At 36.0% G+C, this 21,416-nt stretch overlaps 1 protein-coding gene across 4 annotated transcripts in view; it reads left to right on the top strand.

The window, feature by feature from the left end:
- The window catches only part of LOC120862206 (sulfotransferase family cytosolic 1B member 1), a 30,483-nt gene extending 10,693 nt beyond the window's left edge, over nt 1-19,790 (top strand). For 3 of the 4 annotated variants that reach the window (XM_040238329.1, XM_040238330.1, XM_040238331.1), the window contains 5 exons: nt 2,054-2,151; nt 9,894-10,020; nt 10,640-10,734; nt 14,288-14,468; nt 18,530-19,790. In XM_040238329.1, coding sequence (XP_040094263.1) covers nt 2,054-2,151; nt 9,894-10,020; nt 10,640-10,734; nt 14,288-14,468; nt 18,530-18,642 — 614 coding nt within the window. In that variant the 3' untranslated portion in view covers nt 18,643-19,790. The remainder of the gene's footprint in view (nt 1-2,053; nt 2,152-9,893; nt 10,021-10,639; nt 10,735-14,287; nt 14,469-18,529) is intronic. The other variant, XM_040238332.1, reaches the window with a different exon arrangement.
- Nucleotides 19,791-21,416: the final 1,626 nt, after the last annotated feature.

Raw genomic sequence — 21,416 nt, 5'->3', positions numbered from 1 at the left:
AATAAAAAATTCATTATTAATAAATTTGGCAGTATATGAGTGTCCTAGATTTTATATTTTATTGTTTAAACACTCTTGGCTCAGATGGTTAAGCGCCTGTCTGCAACGCAGGAGACCTGGGTTCGATCCCTGGGTTGGGAAGATCACCTGGAGAAGGAAATGGCAGCCCACTCCAATATTCTTGCCTGGAAAATCCCACGGATGGAAGAGACTGGTAGGTGACAGTCCACGGGGTCGCAAAAAGTCGGACATGACTGAGCAACTCCATTTCCGTATTTTATTGGCAGCCCTATAAGGCTGTTTATAATTTCTCCTATTTAGCCTGGCATTGTATTCCTAAAGCAACTTAAATTCTTTTTTCTTAATCACTGAATTTCTTGGTGGCCAACTGTAGTGTAAAACCTAGCAGTTTGGTTTCGTATTTTTCTTTTTCATAATCCAAGTGCCTGACATATGCTTTGATTGCCAATGAAGCATCAGTTTCAAAGAGGCAATTATTTTAAAGAAGGTGATTGCTAATAAATCTTGGGTTTTTTTCTTCCTGTGGTTTAAATTTCTGCTTTTATGTTTTAAATTCACCATTAAGGAGTGAGCACTTAAAACCCTAGGCCTCCCACCCCAGAATAAAGTAAAAGCAGAACCCTGGGCCCACTCACTCTCTCTCCACCAATGACCTTGCTGTGTGGCACCAGGTGTGCTATATAATTTCCAGGTCCTGTAAGTAACAAAACTTTATTTTTTAAATAAATACATTTGGTGGATTAATTTCTTAACTTAGATTCTTGCTGTAATTAAATAAAGAAGCACCAATTCTTAAAGTACAAAATTTATTTTTAATACAATTCATTTTTTCATTGCACAAATTTTATTGAGTATTTCTAAAGAATTAAGCACTGATCTATGGACTAGATATAAAATGAGAAGTAAACTGAATTTCCTGTCCCCAATGAGCTTACAATAATATTGTGACATTAAATAAGTAAATAAACTAACGATATATGAATACTGTTAGTTTAACATATCCAGAGGTAGGGTTCTATGAAAGGGAACATGAGATTTTACTTTAGACTAGATATTTAGGGATCTTAGCTCTGAATGGAGACCTAAAGCTTTGTACACAGCTAGAGGAAGCATATTTCTGGAAGATGGAGTAGATATGGTGGCCTAGATGCAGAAAAGACCTGGGTGGTAGTCTGGGGACTAAAAAATATCACCACCACCAAAAATTAACAACAATGAAAGATTGGAACGGTGAGATTTAAAACAATTGAAGACTAGACAGGGACAGATCATGCAGGGCTTATAATTCTTAGGAATATTCAGTGAACTAAGAGAGAATCAGCAGACTAGGGTGTCCTACAGGAAGTGAGAAGTGTTCGAAAGAAAGGGCTGGCTCTCGAATGCTGCTAGAAACATGGGATAAGAAGACACTATTATGGTGGTGAATGTGTCTATCAGTGTAGAGAGAAGAATTCATATTCTCTCCGCTACTAGAACTCATTACTTCTACAATTAGACAAGGATCAACTGAAAAGGTGTTGTTCTTTCTGTGTGGTTGTCTGAAGTCAGCAAGGAAATGATAAGGCATGCAACTAAAAAATCATTCTGGGACAAGTAACCAAAATGAGTGCAGAATGAGTTGAGATTCCAGAACCATAGAAAAATATTAAATGAAAAAGTGATAGAATCAAAGTAATAAGGAACAGGGGAATCAGATAACTGATGAGAGATGAGGGTGGGGTGGAGAACCAGTCTGTGAAGCATCACCAGAGAGGGAATAGGTGAGATACAGCAGGTGAAGGAGAGTAAACTGGCACTCAGATTTATTCTGGAACCTGAATGTGCATACTTCAGATGTCATTACATATTCCCAACATTCATATTTATGTGTGTAGGAGGAGCTTTTAAAGGACCTTGCATGGCAAAATAATCACAAGACAGAAAAGGCTGAGAAAACTTTTGGTGAAGTTAGGAGACAGAATGAAGCAACAGGTTCATTTTGTATATACATAGTATATATATCCACCTATATAACCAAACTAAATTTCCTCAGGTTTAGAACAACTGGAGAAGAATCCATCACCCCGGGTTGTGAAAACACATCTGCCAATTGATCTCATTCCTAAATCTTTCTGGGAAAACAACTGCAAGGTATACTCTAAACAGCAAGTCAGTTTTTAACATGTCTTTTAACTCTTTCTCACTCACATAGTAAAGTGATTGCTCAAATGCTTTGTTCACCTGTTACCATAAGAACTGAGCTATATAAGAAAGTGTTTAAATTTTTAAAAACACAGTATGTTTTAGCCTAAACATGCATACTCAAATTTTCCAAAATTATGTAGGAACAGAATCTTTATCTCAGAACAATATTGCTACTATTTCCCAGCTGTCCTCAATAGTCTGACCTTCTCTGAAAGCTCAGCATAAAGTTGTCAATTCTTATATGTTTGGTAAAATTCTTCAGTGAGACATCTGAGCCTGGGTATTTGCTTTTGGGAAACTTTTAAATTGGAAACTTTTTCCCCCCCAATATTTTGAAGCTATTCAGATTATTTATCTGGCATTTACTAGTTTGTCACATGTTGGAATCTAAGTTGTTAAATTCTAAGTTGTTGAACTTTGTAATGAAAAGTTGTTGGGAGCAGGAACTGCCTGCCTGGCTGTCCAGGTGCCCGTGGGAGCTCACAGTGCACTGGGGCTGGGACTGGCTGGGCAGAGCACACAGGCGTGGAGACCTGCACAAAGGCATCTACTTGCTCCTGGGCTACTGCACTCTCAGGCTCTGCCTTGGAGGAGGAAAGAGGCTCAGAAAGATCAAGTGGATTGCTCAAGGTGACACAGCAAGTAAAACGCAGTGCTTGGCTCAGAGCTTAAGTATTTCTGACAGTTGACCCCCCTCCTGGCCATGCATTCTTGATTTCATGGAGATTTTAGACCATGATGTTAAACTTGGGAGAAATGGTTTGACTCCAGGGCCACAGGGCTCAGAATGAGTACCTTGTGAAAGGCTGAGGTGGAGTCTCCTCTACGAAGAAGGACAAGCTTGGTCTCTGATGCCACAGTGGTGAGCAGTTAATTAAAGTAGCTCATTTTGAAATGAAGCTAAGTGGACAGAAAAGACCAAGCTCTGAGCCTTTAAAGTGGGAACACTGACTCCAAGACCAGAGATTAACAGAAAAATAACCCTAGGGAGTATCAAATAGTGAGAACTCACACAAAGGAAACCACTTGAATTCAAGACCCAGCATCATCCATCCACCAGTAGCACCCTGTAAACAACATCTAAACAACAAACAAAACAAAATTACAAACCCAGTCATCAGCAGACAGGATTGTCACCTCACTCAGCCTTGGCCATCAGGAAAAATGAACAAACAAGAACTCAGCACAAATCTCACCCTATATGAAGCTTACACAAAACACTGGACCAACCTTAGGAGGGGAGAAACCAAGAGGAAGAAAGAATTCAACCTTGATGCCTGGGAAAAGGAGATCTCAAACACAATAAGTGAAAACAAAAAATGAAAAGGCAGAGAAATACTACACAAATGAAGGAACAAATTAGAAACACAGAAGTCAAAAAAAAAAAAAGAAGAGGAAATAGGCAAACTATCTGAAAGAGAATTCAAAATGATGATAGTAAAGATGATCAAAAACCTTGAAAACAAAACAGAGAAAATGCAAGAATCAATTAACAAAGACCTAGAAGAATTAAAGAATAAACATACAAACAACACAATTACTGAAATTAAGAATACTTTAGAAGGATTCAATAGCAGAATATCTGAAGCCAAAGAAGGAATCAGTGAGCTGGAGATAAAATGGTGGAAATAACTTCTAAGGAGCAGAATAAAGTAAAAGAATTAAAAGAACTGAGGATAGTCTCAGAGACCTCCGGGACAATATCAAACACACCAACATTCGGATTATAGACATCCCAGAAGAAGAAGAGTAAAAGAAAGGATATGAGAAAATGTTTGAAGAGATTATAGCTGAAAATTTCCCCAACATGGAAAAGGAAATAGCCAATCAAGTTCAAGAGGCACAAAGATTCTCATAAAGGATAAACCCAAGGAGAAACATGCCAAGACACACACTAATCAAACTAACAAAGACTAAACACAAAGAAAGAAAAAGATAGTGCTGAGTCGTGTCTTACCAGGCTCCTCTGTCCATGTAATTCTCCAGGCAAGAATACTAGAGTGGGTTGCCATTTACTTCCCCAGGGGAACTTTCTGACTCAGGAATTGAACTCAAGTCTCCCACATTGCAGGCAGATGCTTTACCAATTAAGCTATGAGGGAAGTTTCAAACACACACACACACAAAAGAATATTAAAAGCAGCAAGGGAAAAGCAACAGGTAACATACAAAGGACATATCAATTACAAGAAAAAAACTATAAGAAGCACAAACACATGGAGATTAAACAACATGTTTCTAAATAAACAACAGATTACTAAAGAAATAAAAAAATTTCTAGAAGCAAATGACAATGAAAATACAACTCAAAACCTATGGGATGGAGCAAAAGCAATTGTAAGAGGGAAGTTTATAGCAATACAATTGTACCTCAAGAAACAAGAAAAACACTGAACAGACAATCTAACTTTACACCTAAAACAACTGGAAAAAGAAGAACAATAACAACAAAAATTAGTAGAAGGAAAGAAATCATAAAGATTAGAGTATATATAAGTGAAAAAAACATGAAACAATAATAAAGATTAATAAAATTAAAGCTGGTTATTTGAGAAGATAAACAAAATTGACAAACCTTTTAGCCAGACTCATCAAGTCAAAAAGAGAGAAGAATCAAATCAACAAAATTAGAAATTAAAAAGGAGAGGTTTCAACAGACAATGCAGAAATACAAAGGATTATAAGAGACTATTATGAACAACAATATGACAATAAAATAGATAACCTGGAAGAAATGGACAGTTTCTTAGAAAAGTTCAATCATCTTCCAAGACTGAACCAAGAAGAAACAGAATTTATGAACAACTCAATTATAAGCACTGAATTTGAAGCTGTGATAAAAAAAAAAAAAAATTTCCCTAAAAACAAAAGCCCAGGACCAGATGGCATCACAAGAGAATTCTATCAAACATTTAGAGCAGAGCTAATGCCTATCCTTTTAAAATTCTTTCAGAAAATTTCAGAGAAAGGAACACTTCCAAACTCATCCTACAAGGCCACCATCACCCTGATACCAAAACAAGGTAAAGACAACACACAAAAAGAAAATTACAGGCCAATATCACTGATGTACATAGATGTAAAAATCCTCAACAAAATTTTAGCAAACAGAACTCAGCAACATATCAAAAAGCTCATACACCATGATCAAACTGTATTATTCCAGGGATGCAAGGATTAAATCAATCAATGTGATACACCATATTAACAAATTGAAAGATAAAAATCATAATATAATCTCAATAGATGCAGAAAAAGCCTTTGACAAAATTCAGCACCTATTTATGATTAAAACTCTTCAAAAAATGGGCATAGAAGGAACCCATCTCAACAAATAAAGGCTATATATGATAAGCCTACAGCAAATATTATTCTTAATGGTGAAAAACTGAAAGCATTCCCCCTAAGATCAGAAATAAGACAAGGGTGTTCACCTTTGCCACTATTATTCAACATAGTTCTGGAAGTCCTAGCTACAGCAATCAGAGAAGAAAAAGAAATAAAAGGAATCCAGATCAGAAAAGAAGAAGTAAAGCTCTCACTGTTTGCAGATGACATGATACTGTACATAGAATAGACAACACTAAAGATAGTATCAGAAAATTACTAGAGCTAATCAGTGAATTGAGCAATGTTGCAGGATACAAAAATCACTTGCATTTCTATATACTAACAATGAAAAACCAGAAAGAGAAATTAAGAAATCAATCCCATTAAACATTCCAACAAAAAGAATTAAATATCTTGGAATAAACTAACCTAAGGAGACAAAAGAACTGTACACAGAAAATTATAAGACACTAATAAAAGAAGTCAAAGATGACATAAACAGATGGAAGGATATTCCCTGTTCCTGGGTAGGAAGAATCAATATTGTGAAAATGACAATAGTACCAAATGCAATCTACAATCCCTATCAAATTACCAATGGAATTTTTCACAGAACAGGAACAAAAAATTCCATGATTCATATGCAAACACAAAAGACCCTGAATAGCCAAAGCAGTCTTGAGAAAGAAAAATGGATCTGGAGGAATCAACCTTCCTGACTTCAGATTATATTACAAAGCTACAGTCATCAAGACAGTATGGTACTGGCACAAAAACAGAAGTACAGATCAATGGAATAAGATTGAAAGCCCAGAAATAAACCCATGCACCTACATGTACCTTATTTTTGACAAAGGAGGCAGGAATAAACAATGGGGCAATGACAGGCTCTCCAACAAATGGTGCTGGGAAAACTAGACAGCTTCATGTAAAAGAATGAAATTAGAAAACTTCCTAACACCATACACAAAGAAAAACTCAAAATGGATTAAAGACCTAAATGTAAGACCAGAAACTATAAAACTTTAGGAGGAAATCATAGGCAGAACACTTGATGATGTAAGTCAAAGCAGATCCTCTATGACCCACCTCCTAGAGTAATGGAAATAAACATAAAAGTAAACAAATGGGACCTGATTAAACTTAAAAGCTTTTGCACAGCAAAGGAAACTATAAACAAGGTGAAAGATAACCCTCAGAGCTGGAGAAAATAATAGCAAATGAAACAACTGACAAAGGATTAATTTCCAAAATATATAAGCAGCTCATACAACTCAATACCAGAAAAACACACAACTCAATCAAAAAGTGGGAAAAAGACCTAAACAGAAATTACTCCAAAAAGACATACAGATGGATAACAAACACATGAAAAGATGCTCAACATCACTCATTATTAGAGAAATACAAATCAAAACTATAATGAGATATCACTTTACACTGGTCAGAAAGGCCATCATCAAGAAGTCTACAAACAATAAATGCTGGAGAGAGTGTGGAGAAAATGGAGCATTCTTGCACTGTTGGTGAAAATGTAAATTGATACAACCACTATGGAAGATGGTATGGAGATTCCTTAAAAAACTGGGAATAAAACCACCATATGACCCAGCAGTCCCACTTCTAGGCATATACCCTGAGGAAACCAAAATTGAAAGAGATCCATGTATCCCAGCACTATTTACAATAGCTAGAACATGGAAGTGACCTAGGTGTCCATTGACAGATGAATGGATAAAGAAATTGTGGTACATATACATAATGGAATATTATTACTCAGCTATAAAAAGTCAGTTCTAATGAGTTGGATGAACCTAGGACCTATTATACAGAGTGAAGTAAGTCAGAAAGAGAAAGATAAATAACATGTTTTAACACATATATACTGAATCCAAAAAAAATGGTACTGAAGAATTTATTTACAGGGCAACAATGGAGAAACAGACATAGAGGATAGACTTATGGACATAGGGGGAGGAGAGGAGAGGGTGAGATGTATGGAAAGAGTAACATGGAAACTTACATTATCATATATAAAATAGACAGCCAATGGGAATTTACTGTATGGTTCAGGAAACTCAAAAAGGGGCTCTGTATCAACCTGGAGGGGTGGGAGGGGTAGGGAGATGGGAGGGAGGTTCAAAAGGGAGGAGATATATGTATACCTATGGGTGTACAAAAAAGATCACCACCAAGATAATCACGATGATGTGATCACTCACCTAGAGCCAGACATCTTGGAATGTGAGGTCAAGTGGGCCTTAGGAAGCATCACTATGAACAAAGCTGGTGGAGATGATGGAATTCCACTTGAGCTATTTCAAATCCTGAAAGATGATGCTGTGAAAGTGCTGCACTCAATATGCCAGCAAATTTGGAAAACTTAGCAGTGGCCACAGGACTGGAAAAGGTCAGTTTTCCTTCCAATCCCAAAGAAAGGCAATGCCAAAGAATGCTCAAACTACCACACAATTGCACTCATCTCACATGCTAGTAAAGTAATGCTCAAAATTCTCCAAGCCAGCCTTCAGCAATACATGAACCGCAAACTTCCAGATGTTCAAGCTGGATTTAGAAAAGGCAGAGGAACCAGAGAGCAAATTGCCAGCATCTTTTGGATCATGGAAAAAGCAAGAGAGTTCCAGAAAAACATTTATTTCTGGTTTATTGACTATGCCAAAGCCTTTGGCTGTGTGGATCACAATAAACTGTGGAAAATTCTGAAAGAGATGGGAATACCAGACCACTTGACCTGCCTCTTGAAAAACCCATATGCAGGTCAGGAAGCAACAGTTAGAACTGGACATGGAACAACAGACTGGTTCCAAATCAGGAAAGGCGTACGTCAAGGCTGCATATTGTCACCCTGCTTATTTAAATTATATGCAGAGTACATCATCAGAAATGCTGGGCTGGAAGAAGCACAAGCTGGAATCAAGATTGCTGGGAGAAATATCAATAACCTCAGATATGCAGATGACACCACCCTTATGGCAGAAAGTGAAGAAGAACTAAAGAGCCTCTTGATGAAAGTGAAAGAGGAGAGTGAAAAAGTTGGCTTAAAACTCAACATTCAGAAAACTAAGATCATGGCATCTGGTCCCATCACTTCATGGCAAATAGATGGGGAAACAGCAGAAACAGTGTCAGACTTTATTTTTTTGCGCTCCAAAATCACTGCAGGTAGTGACTGCAGCCATGAAATTAAAAGATACTTACTCCTTGGAAGGAAAGTTATGACCAACCTAGATAGCATGTTGAAAAGCAGAGATAGTACTTTGCCAACAGAGGTCTGTCTAGTCAAGGCTATGGTTTTTCCAGTGGTCATGTATGGATGTGAGAGTTGGACTGTGAAGAAAGCTGAGTGCTGAAGAATTGATGCTTTTGAACTGTGGTGTTGGAGAAGACTCTTGAGAGTCCCTTAGACTGCAAGGAGATCCAACCAGTCCATCCTAAAGGAGATCAGTCCTTGATGTTCCTTGGAAGGACTGATGCTGAAGCTGAAACTCCAATACTTTGGCCACCTCATGTGAAGAGTTGACTCATTGGAAAAGACTCTGGTGCTGGGAGGGATTGGTGGTAGGAGGAGAAGGGGATTTCAGAGGATGAGGTGGCTGGATGGCATCACCGACTCGATACACATGAGTTTGAGTGAACTCCGGGAGTTGGTGATGGACAGGGAGGCCTGGCGTGCCGTGGTTCATGGGGTCGCAAAGAGTTGGACACAACTGAGTGACTGAACTGAACTGAGCTGATGGCTGATTCTGGAGAAGGAAATGGCAACCCAGTCCAGTATCCTGGCTTGGAAAATCTCACAAATAGAGGAGCCTGGTGAGCTGCAGTCCATGGGGTTGCAAAGAGTTGGACACAACTGAGCGACTAACACTTACTTACTTATGGCTGACTCATGTTAAGGTTTGACAGAAAACAGCAAAATTCTAAGAAATTATCCTTCAATAAAAAGTAAATTTAAAAAGAAGTTGTTAAAAATACTCCCTCCTTATTCTTTAACAGACTTTATTTTCTACAGTGATTTTATTTTAAAAGAATTTTAGATTGATAGCAAAATTGAAAGGAAGTTAGAGATTTTCCACATATATCTTGTGCCTGCACATCCAAAGACTTCTCATTATCAGTAACTTATGTCCTCTCTATTTTGTCAGACTTGTTAGATATTTATCAATTTTGTTGATTTTCTAAAAAAAGAACCAACTTTTTCTTTTCTATTAATTTTCTTGATATTTCACTGTTTTTAATTTCATGGATTTCAGATCTGTTGTTTTACATGCCTACTGTAAGTTACTTTTTTTCTTAAATAAAATATCATGCATTTGATTTTCTTCATCTTCCCCCTACAGATCATTTATTTGGCTCGAAATGCCAAGGATGTTGCCGTCTCATTTTACCACTTTGACTTAATGAATAATTTGCAGCCTCTTCCTGGAACCTGGGGAGAATATCTAGAGAAATTCTTGACTGGAAATGGTAGGATGGCCTTGGCTAAAAATTAATGTCACTAAAAATTATTTTTAATAATATTAACCATTACAAGTACGAATTTCCCTTTCAAAACACTTCTTTTTCCAGATTAGTAACAAGTACATTCAAAAATCATTTCAAATTAAATCAAATACATTTAATATTTGCTATGACATTCAATATATAAACCTGGTATTAAACATCAGCTTAATGAAAATATTCTCAAATCTCTTTTCAGTCGATAAAAACCCATTCTCAGTTCCTATTCACAACAGAAATTTATTTGTCCAAATCATTAGTTAAATACATTTACAGTAGTTAGATAAACAAGTGATATAAGTACTTCATAAAAGAATAGTTTTCTTCTGCATGTGGCCAAGGGTAACCTATTGGAGGTCAATGTATTTCCATCTGAAATGTTTCTTTTGTAATTAATATATTTAAAAATCTGAAACTTGTGCATCCATAAGTAGTGGATTATATATACTTGTTTATATAGACTTTATAGTTTCAGTTCCTTGATTACTAAATTCCACAAAATATTTGTATAGTTTGACTTATTTTTCACAAACAAATCTTCAATTTGATAAATGTTTATGGAAATAAGCTATTTCTCTGGTTTTAGTGGCCTATGGTTCCTGGTTTAATCATGTTAAAAGTTGGTGGAAGAAAAAGGAAGAACACCCGATACTTTTCTTATTCTATGAAGATATGAAAGAGGTAAAATAGTAGAAATACATTATAGAAAATTCCTCAACTACATCCTGGAGCAAAAGGATTAATAGTTTTTTCAATTAATCTATGGAGTTCAAATGATATAATTGCTTTGCCTATTTTCCATGTCTGTTTACCCAGATCTTGCTAAGATCTTTAATGAATCTAATTGTGAAATCAGTGACATTTTAATCCTCTTATCCTTTTTAATCATTGTGTTTCTCTTGAGCACCTTTGTTTTCAAATTTGTCTCCTTCATTTAATGGGTTATCATTTTGTCATGGTTTTCCTGTGAATCTCTATCATTTAGTCATCATTTTTTTGAACTATTTTTATAGATTGATGATCATATCTATTCCCATTGTTGCCAAAACTATGTGCTAATTACCCACCAAAAACTCCATTTTAACTTCTAACCTGAATTCAGATCCTTGTTTTTCTTAAAATGACCCTCAAATTTAACATGTTTAAAATTAAACTCATCTTGCTTCTCTCTCTTTCCAAAAGGTAATCCTTTTCTTTTATTCTGTCTTTTGGTTAATGGTGTTTAGTTGTTCATTCAGTGTTGACAATTTGAAAGTAAATTGTCCTCATTGACTTTCATGTAGTGAATATGGTTCCATTTTCTCCTGAACATCCCACTGGTTCACATGCCCTACCTATTATATCTTAAGTGTGCCCCTCTCTTTTACATTCTTCCTGTTAGTTCAGGGATTCATAAAGATTTTTCTAGTCTACCATATGAACTAGTATTAGCCTAAATACTATTGCAAAGTTCCAGGCCTATCCTCAGGCTATTTTATTTCATTAGGAAATACACACATGCACACAGACACACAAACATGGAAACCAAGCTTATCTAGTTGTAAAAGCCTGAACATGCAAATAAGGCTATCTTGTGGAATTTCAGATTCTTGATGGAAGGCATATCTACCTTTCTTGTAACTGCATCCACAGTACTTACAACACCTACCACATATATAGGTGCTCATGGCTACTTATTGTATGCATAAGTGATTGCTTGAATGAATGAAAGAGTAGTGCTTGCAAACATTTGTGTGGTGTGTGTTAGTTGCTTAGTCGTGTCCCGACTCTCTGCAACCCCATAGCCTGTAGGCCACCATGCCCTTCTGTCCATGGGATTCTCCAGGCGAGAACACTGGAGTAGGTTGCCATTTCCTTCTCCAAAGAGAATTATAGAACGAAAGGAAGTGAAGTTGCTCAGTCGTGTCTGACTCTTTGTGACCCCATGGACTGTAACCTACCACGCTCCTCTAGCCATGGAATTTTCCAGGCAAGAGTAGTGGAGTGGGTTGCTACTGGAGTGGGTTGGACAGGACTGAGTGAGGAACACTTTCACTTTTTTTTTTTTTTTAATCTTACTCAGCACAGAAACCTTACCTTATGTAAACTCTCTCTTGTTGCATATATTTCTGAGAAACTCTCAGGGCATTTCTCATATCTTATCAATAAGAGTCCTTTTCTACTCTGCCCAGGCTCCCACTCTCTATCACACTTACTTGTAGCTCATAGAGAATTTGTGATCTAAACATTACCATTGCCCCTTTATGACAGTTTGCTGGCAATACAATACACAGCTGTAAAACTAGAGTGGTTTTATGAAACCACTTTTAAAAAGTGATGCTCTCCCTTGGGTGCTTGATTAATCAGAATTAAGTTATAAGTTCTTCATAAGACAGAAAATTGTCTTTCTGTGCCAAGTATTTTCTTTTTACTTTCTGGAGACCAAAGTGAAACTTATTCACTTTATGAAGAGAGCAAATTTAACTTCTGGATGTAGTTCTTTTTCTCCATAGGATAAACAAAATAATACATTTCCTAGGCTGAGCTGGTATCCAAATTCTGAGTCAGACATCATGCTGCTCCCCACATTACACTCGTGTCAGATATTTCTCTCCTTATTCACTGAAAATGCCTTTTTCAGGTCAATTTATGCTTATTGATTTATGGTCTGGCCTAATCAGTTCTATAAGAATATCCTGATATTTTGAATCCCACTCAAACTTACTATACATTAAACTTGTTAGACAACATTTTTTACTATCATGGCTATATTTTAGACAATGTTATAGAAATGGTTTTCATATAAAAACAATAATATGACAAAATTATAAGTATAGATCAAGAATAAAATTCAGAGAGAAGTCTAGTAATTTACATCAGGTTTATGAATGTCTGCATCAGTTCTCAAACTCTCAATCAATGAGGTGAAAAAGAAGTAGAAGCTAGCACTCTCTGCTTTAACTTCTACTTGTCTATAAATTAGCATCATCACTGATACTTTGGCAGTGTCCAAATTATTCTTCAAACACTATAAATATGTAACAGAAATTGCTCTATATTTGTTTGCCTGTCCATATGTTTTTTTCTGTTTTCAATACTAACTTTTCTCTTAGTCTTTTCTCCACTATCATCATTTCTGACATTTAAGTCATGCTAACCCCTGGCACCCCATTAGTAGCCATTTCAGTGTTCTCTTGTCAAAGTCTGATACATAAAATATTGTCAGAACTTCCATTATAGGAAACTCTTTACCAAAACATAAACATGCAAACACATTCAATACACATACACACACACATACTCAACACACACAGAGTTAATAAGACACATTATTAAAGAGTTGTGTCCCTACTATATAACAGATACAATCCAAATCCTTCAGCAGGACATCCAATGATGTTCTAAATTTTATCCCAATTCATCTTTACTGCCTCATAGTCTCTCTCACTCCTATGAACAACTCAACCCCAACTCCAACCACTTTTCTTTTTTCTCACTTGAACACAGTGAGTTGATGCTTCCAAGAGTTATATTTTCTTTACTGGAAATTTACTCTCCAATTGCTCAGGAGACTGCATCTTGGTAAACTCTGACACATCTTTCTAAATTAAGCTTAGATGTTAATCCCTCCAAAATCTTTCTAGACATACCTGTATAGATTTTTGCTTAGCTTCCTAAAAAGTTACAGATATTAAGTTAATGCCATTAGAATTTGAAAAAATTATTTATTTCTCAGATTTTTATCTTCTTACTCTCAATGACTAATGAATAATTTGGGTCTTGATTTCTTTGCACCTTCACTGGAGTTTGTTTTTAATAATGTACATCCAAGCAAGATTTCATCAGTGTTTATAAATTTTAAAAATATCTTCAGTTTTTCCTGAATTTATTACATTATTTTTATTAAATATTATTACTATAAACAAGAAACCAATTTGGAGGAGTAACAGAAAAATAAAGACAGAAGGAATAAAGATACTGGGTCCCTAAAACAGTCAGTTTTCAAATTTAACTGCAAATTGAGCTTAAAATTTTTGCTACAATCTGTTTTACTAAATGATATTAATAATTATGTTAAAGTTTATTATTATTGTACTTTGAATAAAAAATAAGACTTAGAATAAGCAAAATATTTCCACACTACCTTTACTAAACATAAGTTATTGATCTTTTTTCATTTTCATGATTTTTTTCACACTATTTTAATGATTTATTATTTACCACTTTCTTGGGTGTATCTCTACCCTATTGATAGAATCCAAAGCAAGAAATCAAGAAGGTTATTCGATTTCTAGAGAAAAACCTGGATGATGAGATCTTGGATAAGATAATCCATCACACATCATTTGAAATGATGAAGGACAACCCTCTAGTGAATTATACACATCTACCAAGTGAAGTGATGGACCACAGCAAGTCCTCATTTATGCGCAAAGGTTACTATTTTCAGAGTTTATTTTTCCTTTCTGCTTTCTTATGAATTGCTCTGAAATGAGGGTAAGTTTTATAATCTCTACCCAGTTATTTAGCCAGTTTGGGACTCAATTTTTTCATCTGTAAAATAAGGACACTAAAAATACCTACCATAAAAGTCGCTGAGTTAGATTAGAAATTATTAAAGGAAATAATGCATGCAGACCTGTTATTGGAACACCTTGAGTACCTAATAATCTTTCTCCCTTTCTTTACGACTCTGCAAAAAGGGAGTGGTTTTGTCACTTCTGATGTGAGTCATTCTGTATTTTTTATTCCTAAAATTTAAAACTTTGTTTAAATTGGCACAGACCTCCTCCTTCCTCCCAGTAATAAATTAATGTCAGTCAGTGCAGTACCATCTTCTCTATAGACTCATTATTATTAGAAAGCAGTGGTCATTTTGTTAAGAAGGATTCACAAAGAGAAGGGGCACGTGGGAAGTTTTTGTTCCCTAAAAATACTATCTGAATTATGTTAACGGTAAACATGGAATCTAAATGTAACTTAAGACAACAATACAGAAATATGACATTCACTGTCAAAATACAGCTCTATTTCAATTAAGTCAAGTACTATAAATTGTGGGTTATCATATGTGGTTTGGGTCAAAAATGTGTTATTATCTTTTTTTTTTTTAATTTATTTATTTATTATTTTACTTTACAATTCTGTATTGGTTTTGCCATACATTGACATGAATCCACCACGGGTGTACATGCATTCCCAAACCTGAACCCCCCTCCCACCCCCCCTCCCCACAACATCTCTCTGGGTTATCCCCGCGTACCAGCCCCAAGCGTGCCATATCCTGCATCAGACATAGACTGGCAATTTGATTCTTACATGATATTATACATGTTTCAATACCATTCTCCCAAGTCATCTCACCCTCTCCCTCTCCCACTGAGTCCAAAAGTCCGTTATACACATCTGTGTCTTTTTTGCTGTCCTGCATACAGGGTCATCACTGCCATCTTTCTAAATTCCATATATATGTGTTAGTATACTGTATTGGTGTTTTTCTTTCTGGCTTACTTCACTCTGTATAATTGGCTCCAGTTTCGTCCATCTCATCAGAACTGATTCAAAGGTATTCTTTAAAAATGTGTTATTATCTTAAATGTGAGAATTTATCCACCTAGTCATGTCACCCTATCTTTTCAATATTCTTTCCTGAACTGGAGAGAAAGATAAAATTTCAGTTGGTGTGCCTGAAAGTAAACATAACCTGGGAATATATTGTATATATGAACATGTGGATTAAGACCCTCGATTCTGAAAGTATTATATGATTACAGAATTTTCTAACACATTTTTCTCTGTACCTTAGTGTACACCTAGTGTTTTCAAATTATGTTTTTTTTTTTAAAATTTTCAAAACACTACTTAAAAAGTAAGCTCTAGTATAAGAGGTCAAGGCTAATTTTTCATTGCAAATGGTGCATTACAAGTTTGAACAAATAAGACTGATGTAATACAACATACAACAACACACACACACATGTTTTCCTGGTGGAAGAAACAGAGACAGAAAAAAAAAACAAACAAACAAACCCTTATTAATTAAATAAGGCAAATTTTCATTATACCAGATCATTGAATGTAACTTCCAAGAGAGCTTTTCCCCTAGTCATGAAAATTGATGCCATTGAATGATATCTCATTAGGGTATAGAAATAACCTCAGTATCTGGATTCCACGGTTTCTACAACTTCAAAGGAAGAGAGTCCACAAGAAAGATACTCTTTCCACCCGAGTAGTGAAGGACACAACTTTTGTGGTCAGATTGCTCTGGGATTTATCCAGGCTGTGCCATTCTCTGAACCTTTGACATTACATACAGTAATAAATCTGCCAAAGTTCTGGTTACATCACTGATAAAAAGGAGAAAAGAATAACATCTGAAGCACAAGCTTTGGGGAAGGATTTTCATGGAAGATATGGAAGCTTACACTGCATTTTTTTCTGACCAAAAGTGATATACACAAAAGTAGCAAGTCATATTATCTTGCAGTTTAGTATGCTTTTATCTAATATAACATCTATTTGTTCATTCATGCATTCAATAACACTTAAAAGATACCTTTTATTTGTTAGTTAATATTTAAGAAAAGGTCTTCATCAATAACTATATGCAGATCATATTTTCTAGAATGTAAATAACACATATATGCTCAAGAAGCTCATATTGTAATGCAAGAGAATGGATATTGGAAAATTCTGAAAAGTGAAGTATGAACAAAGGGCTAAGAACAGTTTTGAAGGATTCCACTCTGGATAATCAAGGTCAGAGTTTGGTCACACAATATTAATGATGATAGGGAGATGATAAAGGGCAATGTTTATGCTTATGTTCCAAACTGCTACAAAACAGAAAATCCTGGGATTTGGCCAGAATTTATCTTATCAAAAATTTTTTACACTTCCTCACTCTTGTGAAGCAAATGTGTTTGTGTATAGAATATTTGTACTCAAAATAGAAGATTATTAGAATGCTTTATATATCTCTTTATTGTTTAAATCTACACTTCCTCTTTTCAATGACATCTTTAGAGGTGTACTATCCCAATTATGAACTATCCTCACATACATTCCAAAGAACTATCAACTTCTGGTGAAAACAGAATAAAGTATAATAACCAGGGAAACAATTTTGTCTATGGGGATGTCTCTTGTTAAAATGATTTAAAATCTTCATGAAGCCATCATGGTTTAATAAGATTTGCAGTTCAATATGATCGTATTTATTTATTTTTAAATTTTATTTATTTTTGGTTGCTCTGAGTCCTCATTGCTGCACATGGGCTTTCTCCGGTTTTGGCAACTGGGGGCTACTCTCTAGTTGTGCAGTACAGGCTTCTCTTTGTGGTGGCTTCTCTTGTTGCAGATGAGAGGCTCTAGGGCATGTGGGCTCAGTAGTTGTGGCATCCAGGCTAGGTAGTTGCGCTAAAGGGCTCTAGAGCATGAAGTCAGTAGTTGTGGTGCATGGGCTTAGCTGCCCAATGGCATGTGGGATCTTCCTGGGTCAGGGACAGAACCCATGTCCCTTGACTGGCAGGCAGATTTTTAACCACTTGGCCACCAGGGAAGTTCAATTTAATGTTAAATAAATTGCAAAATTAATGTTTTCCTCCAAACACTTCAGCAGTACATTAAAAATTTATTTTTCAAACAAATATTTTAAGCATCCAAGAATAAAAGATTAAATGTAAATTTATATCCCAGCAGTTTCACTTCTATAAAAATTGTTCAGTGATTTGATTTTAATGCTATTCTTCTCCTCTAAAATTAAAATAAGATGTATCTAGTGAGTTCAGGGAACATAAGAATCATCCAAATATCCTAACATCCTCATTTATTATTTCTGGGAAAAGATATTTATCAACTTTCTGTTTCACGGTTTGACTATACTCATGACCAGTTCTTTGTACGGTTTCCAAAAGCAACTCATCAAAGACAGTAAAATATTCCCTGATCATTGATTCAGTGACCAGTGGTAACCGTATGATCTGGGACAATTAGAAACACTAAAATAATCTCTTTCAGGAAATTATTGTACAGCTGCAAATTTAGACAAGAAAACTAACCCTTCTTATAATGTTTCTTTAAAACCAGAGTCTGTTTAATTATGAACTTGTCAAAGAGTTAGTTGTTCAATTGTGTCCAACTCTTTGTGACCCCATGGACTGTAGTCCACCTCTGCCCATGGAATTCTCCAGGCAAGAATACTGCAGTGGGTAGCCATTCCCTTCTCCAGGGGGTCTTCCTGACCCAGGAATCAAACCTGGGTCTCCTGCATAGCAAGCAGATTCTTTACCATCTCAGTCAACAGAGAAGCCTGTTGTTTATTTATGTATAGATGGCAGTAATTACCAATAAAAAAAGAAATGAATTTTAAAGTATTTAAATACAAAGAAAGGCTTCCTTTAAACTTTCAGTCTTATTTTTTGGTATACAATGCTTTTCCTTAATAAAGAAAATATTTTATTCTTTCATATGTTTTCTTATTTGTAATTTTTAGGGATTGCAGGTGACTGGAAGAATTATTTCACAGTGGCCCAAAATGAGAAATTTGATGCCATTTATAAGAAGGAAATGTCTGAGACTGAACTTCAGTTCCGTACAGAGATTTGAGGAACCTAAATTGAAAATCTGAAGAAAGAAGTCTGATCTGCAGTTTGGTGAAATAAGGACAGTTAGGATTTAATTTGGACAATTGAATGGTTTTATAAAGGAAAAAAAAAAGTGCTTCTAAGCTTTGATTTTTCAATCTGGTTAATCATTCACTCTGAGAGTCCCTAAAACTAGGACAAACTGTCACCTTTTCATAAACTATTCCTTCCTTTTCCTTGTGGTTTAAAATTAAGTTCTAGTCCCTACTAACATGGCTCAAGAAATGCTGCTTTAACACTGGTACTGTGTTTCCTAGCTCTGCCTCAATTTCCCTTTCCTGAAAATTTGACCCAGAACACTTTGTGCCATTACTGTTTGTCTTCAGGATTTCAAGTTGTTCCCTGAGTGATAGCTCATCTGCCCTTGCCTCTGTTGGAATTACATGGTTCATGTCTCAGATAGTATGGTTCAGGTTTTGGAAATGTTTCTATACCTAATTTCTGTTTATCTAAATTCCTAAATTCTGAGTATGTAATTTTCAAGTCTCCAAAGATGAAAGATCAACATTAGTCTCCCTACGGCTATTCCCTGGGAATAGGAGCTCTGCTCTGAGAACCTAAGCTGAGGACAGGAACTTACTTCCTATGGAGAGTCTTTCCAGAATTCAACAGCTTCCTGTGATTCCTGAGAATTTCCTATTGCCATGATATGGTTACATTTGGGAGCATCTTGGTTTCTTCATCTTGTATCTGAACAGATGTAGATCCCTTAATAATAGTTTCAATATTTCATATACAATCTGGTGCCTACAAGAGATTCTCTAGGCTGAATCTCCACTACACCTTCCCAACCCAATGTCTTTTCTACCCATTTTTCTACTCTTAGATCTATCTGTTGCTCTCTTTGATGGATTTTTCCTTGGAATATAAGTCTTTTAGTAAATATGTATAAGTTTTAAGGTAAACTTTTATAAGAGATGTCTCATTAGAGAGATCTCATATCTAAGAGATATATTAGCATTCTTTTATTTTTAATTGAACATAGTTGATTTACAATATTATGTTGGTTTCAGATGTATAGCATTGTGAGTCAATTTTTTTTAATAGACTGTACCCTGATTAAAGCTATTACAAAATAAAGACTATGTCTTTCTGTGCTGTACAATACAACCTTGTTGGTTATTTTTATTTTACACATCGTAGTTTGTATAGCTTAAATACATACCATTATTTTGTCTGTCCATACCTCCCTCTCCTGGTAACCACTAGTTTGATTTCTATCTCTCTGAATCTGTTACTGTTGTGTTATAGTCATTTGTTTTACTTTATAAATTCCACTCAGGAGGGATAACATAGAGTATGTGTCTTTCTCTGTCTAACTCATTTCACTAAGCATAATGCTCTCTAAGTGTATTTACATTATTGCAAATGTCAGAATTTCATTGTTTCTATGACTCAGTACTATTCCACGTGCATATTTATCCACTCATCATCTTATTTACACATTCATCAGTGGAAGGACACAGGTTGTATCCACATCTCATGTATCATAAATGCTGCTATGAACATTGGGGTGCATGTACCTTTCAAATTAGTGTTTTCATTTTCTTCGGATTTATACCCAACAGTGGGATTGCTGGATCACATGGGCTTTCTATCTTTAGTTTTTTTAAAGAACCTCTATACTGTTTATTGACTATGCCAAAGCCTTTGACTGTGTGGATCACAATAAACTGTGGAAAATTCTGAAAGAGATGGGAATACCAGAACACCTGACCTGCCTCTTGAGAAACCTATATGTAGGTCAGGAAGCAACAGTTAGAACTGGACATGGAACAACAGACTGGTTCCAAATAGGAAAAGGAGTACATAAAGGCTATATATTGTCACCCTGCTTATTTCACTTCTATGCAGAGTACATCATGAGAAACGCTGGGCTGGAAGAAACACAAGCTGGAATCAAGATTGCCAGAAGAAATATCAATAACCTCAGATATGCAGATGACACCACCCTTATGGCAGAAATTGAAGAGGAACTAAAAATCCTGTTGATGAAAGTGAAAGAGAAGAGTGAAAATGTTGGCTTAAAGCTCACCATTCAGAAAACGAAGATCATGGCATCTGGTCCCATCACTTCATGGCAAATAGATGGGGAAACAGTGGAAACAGTGTCAGGCTTTTTCAGGGTGGGGGGAGCTCCAAAATCACTGCAGATGGTGATTGCAGCCATGAAATTAAAAGATGCTTACTCTTTGGAAGAAAAGTTATGACCAACCTAGATAGCATATTGAAAAGCAGAGACATTACTTTGCCAACGAAAGTCCATCTAGTCGAAGCTATGGTTTTTCCAGTGGTCATATATGGATGTGAGAGTTCGACTGTGAAGAAGGCTGAGCACTGAAGAATTGATGCTTTTGAACTGTGGTGTTGGAGAAGACTCTTAAGAGTCCCTTGGACTGCAAGGAGATCCAACCAGTCCATTCTGAAGGAGATCAGCCCTGGGTTTTCTTTGGAGGGAATGATGCTAAAGCTGAAACTCCAGTACTTTGGCCACCTCATGTGAAGAGTTGACTCACTGGAAAAGACTCTGATGCTGGGAGGGATTGGGGGCAGGAGGAAAAGGGGATGACAAAGGATGAGATGGCTGGAGGGCATCACCGACTCGATGGACGTAAATTTGAGTGAACTCCAGGAGTTGGTGATGGACAGGGAGGCCTGGCGTACTGTAATTCATGGGGTCGCAAAGAGTTGGACACGACTGAGCGACTGAACTGGACTGAACTGATGATTAGCAAT

Source organism: Oryx dammah, unplaced genomic scaffold, assembly GCF_014754425.2.
Source record: "Oryx dammah isolate SB20612 unplaced genomic scaffold, SCBI_Odam_1.1 HiC_scaffold_3, whole genome shotgun sequence".
Taxonomy (NCBI): domain Eukaryota; kingdom Metazoa; phylum Chordata; class Mammalia; order Artiodactyla; family Bovidae; genus Oryx; species Oryx dammah.
The sequence above is the reverse complement of the archived record's forward strand: the minus strand, read 5'-3'. Positions and strand labels throughout refer to the sequence as shown.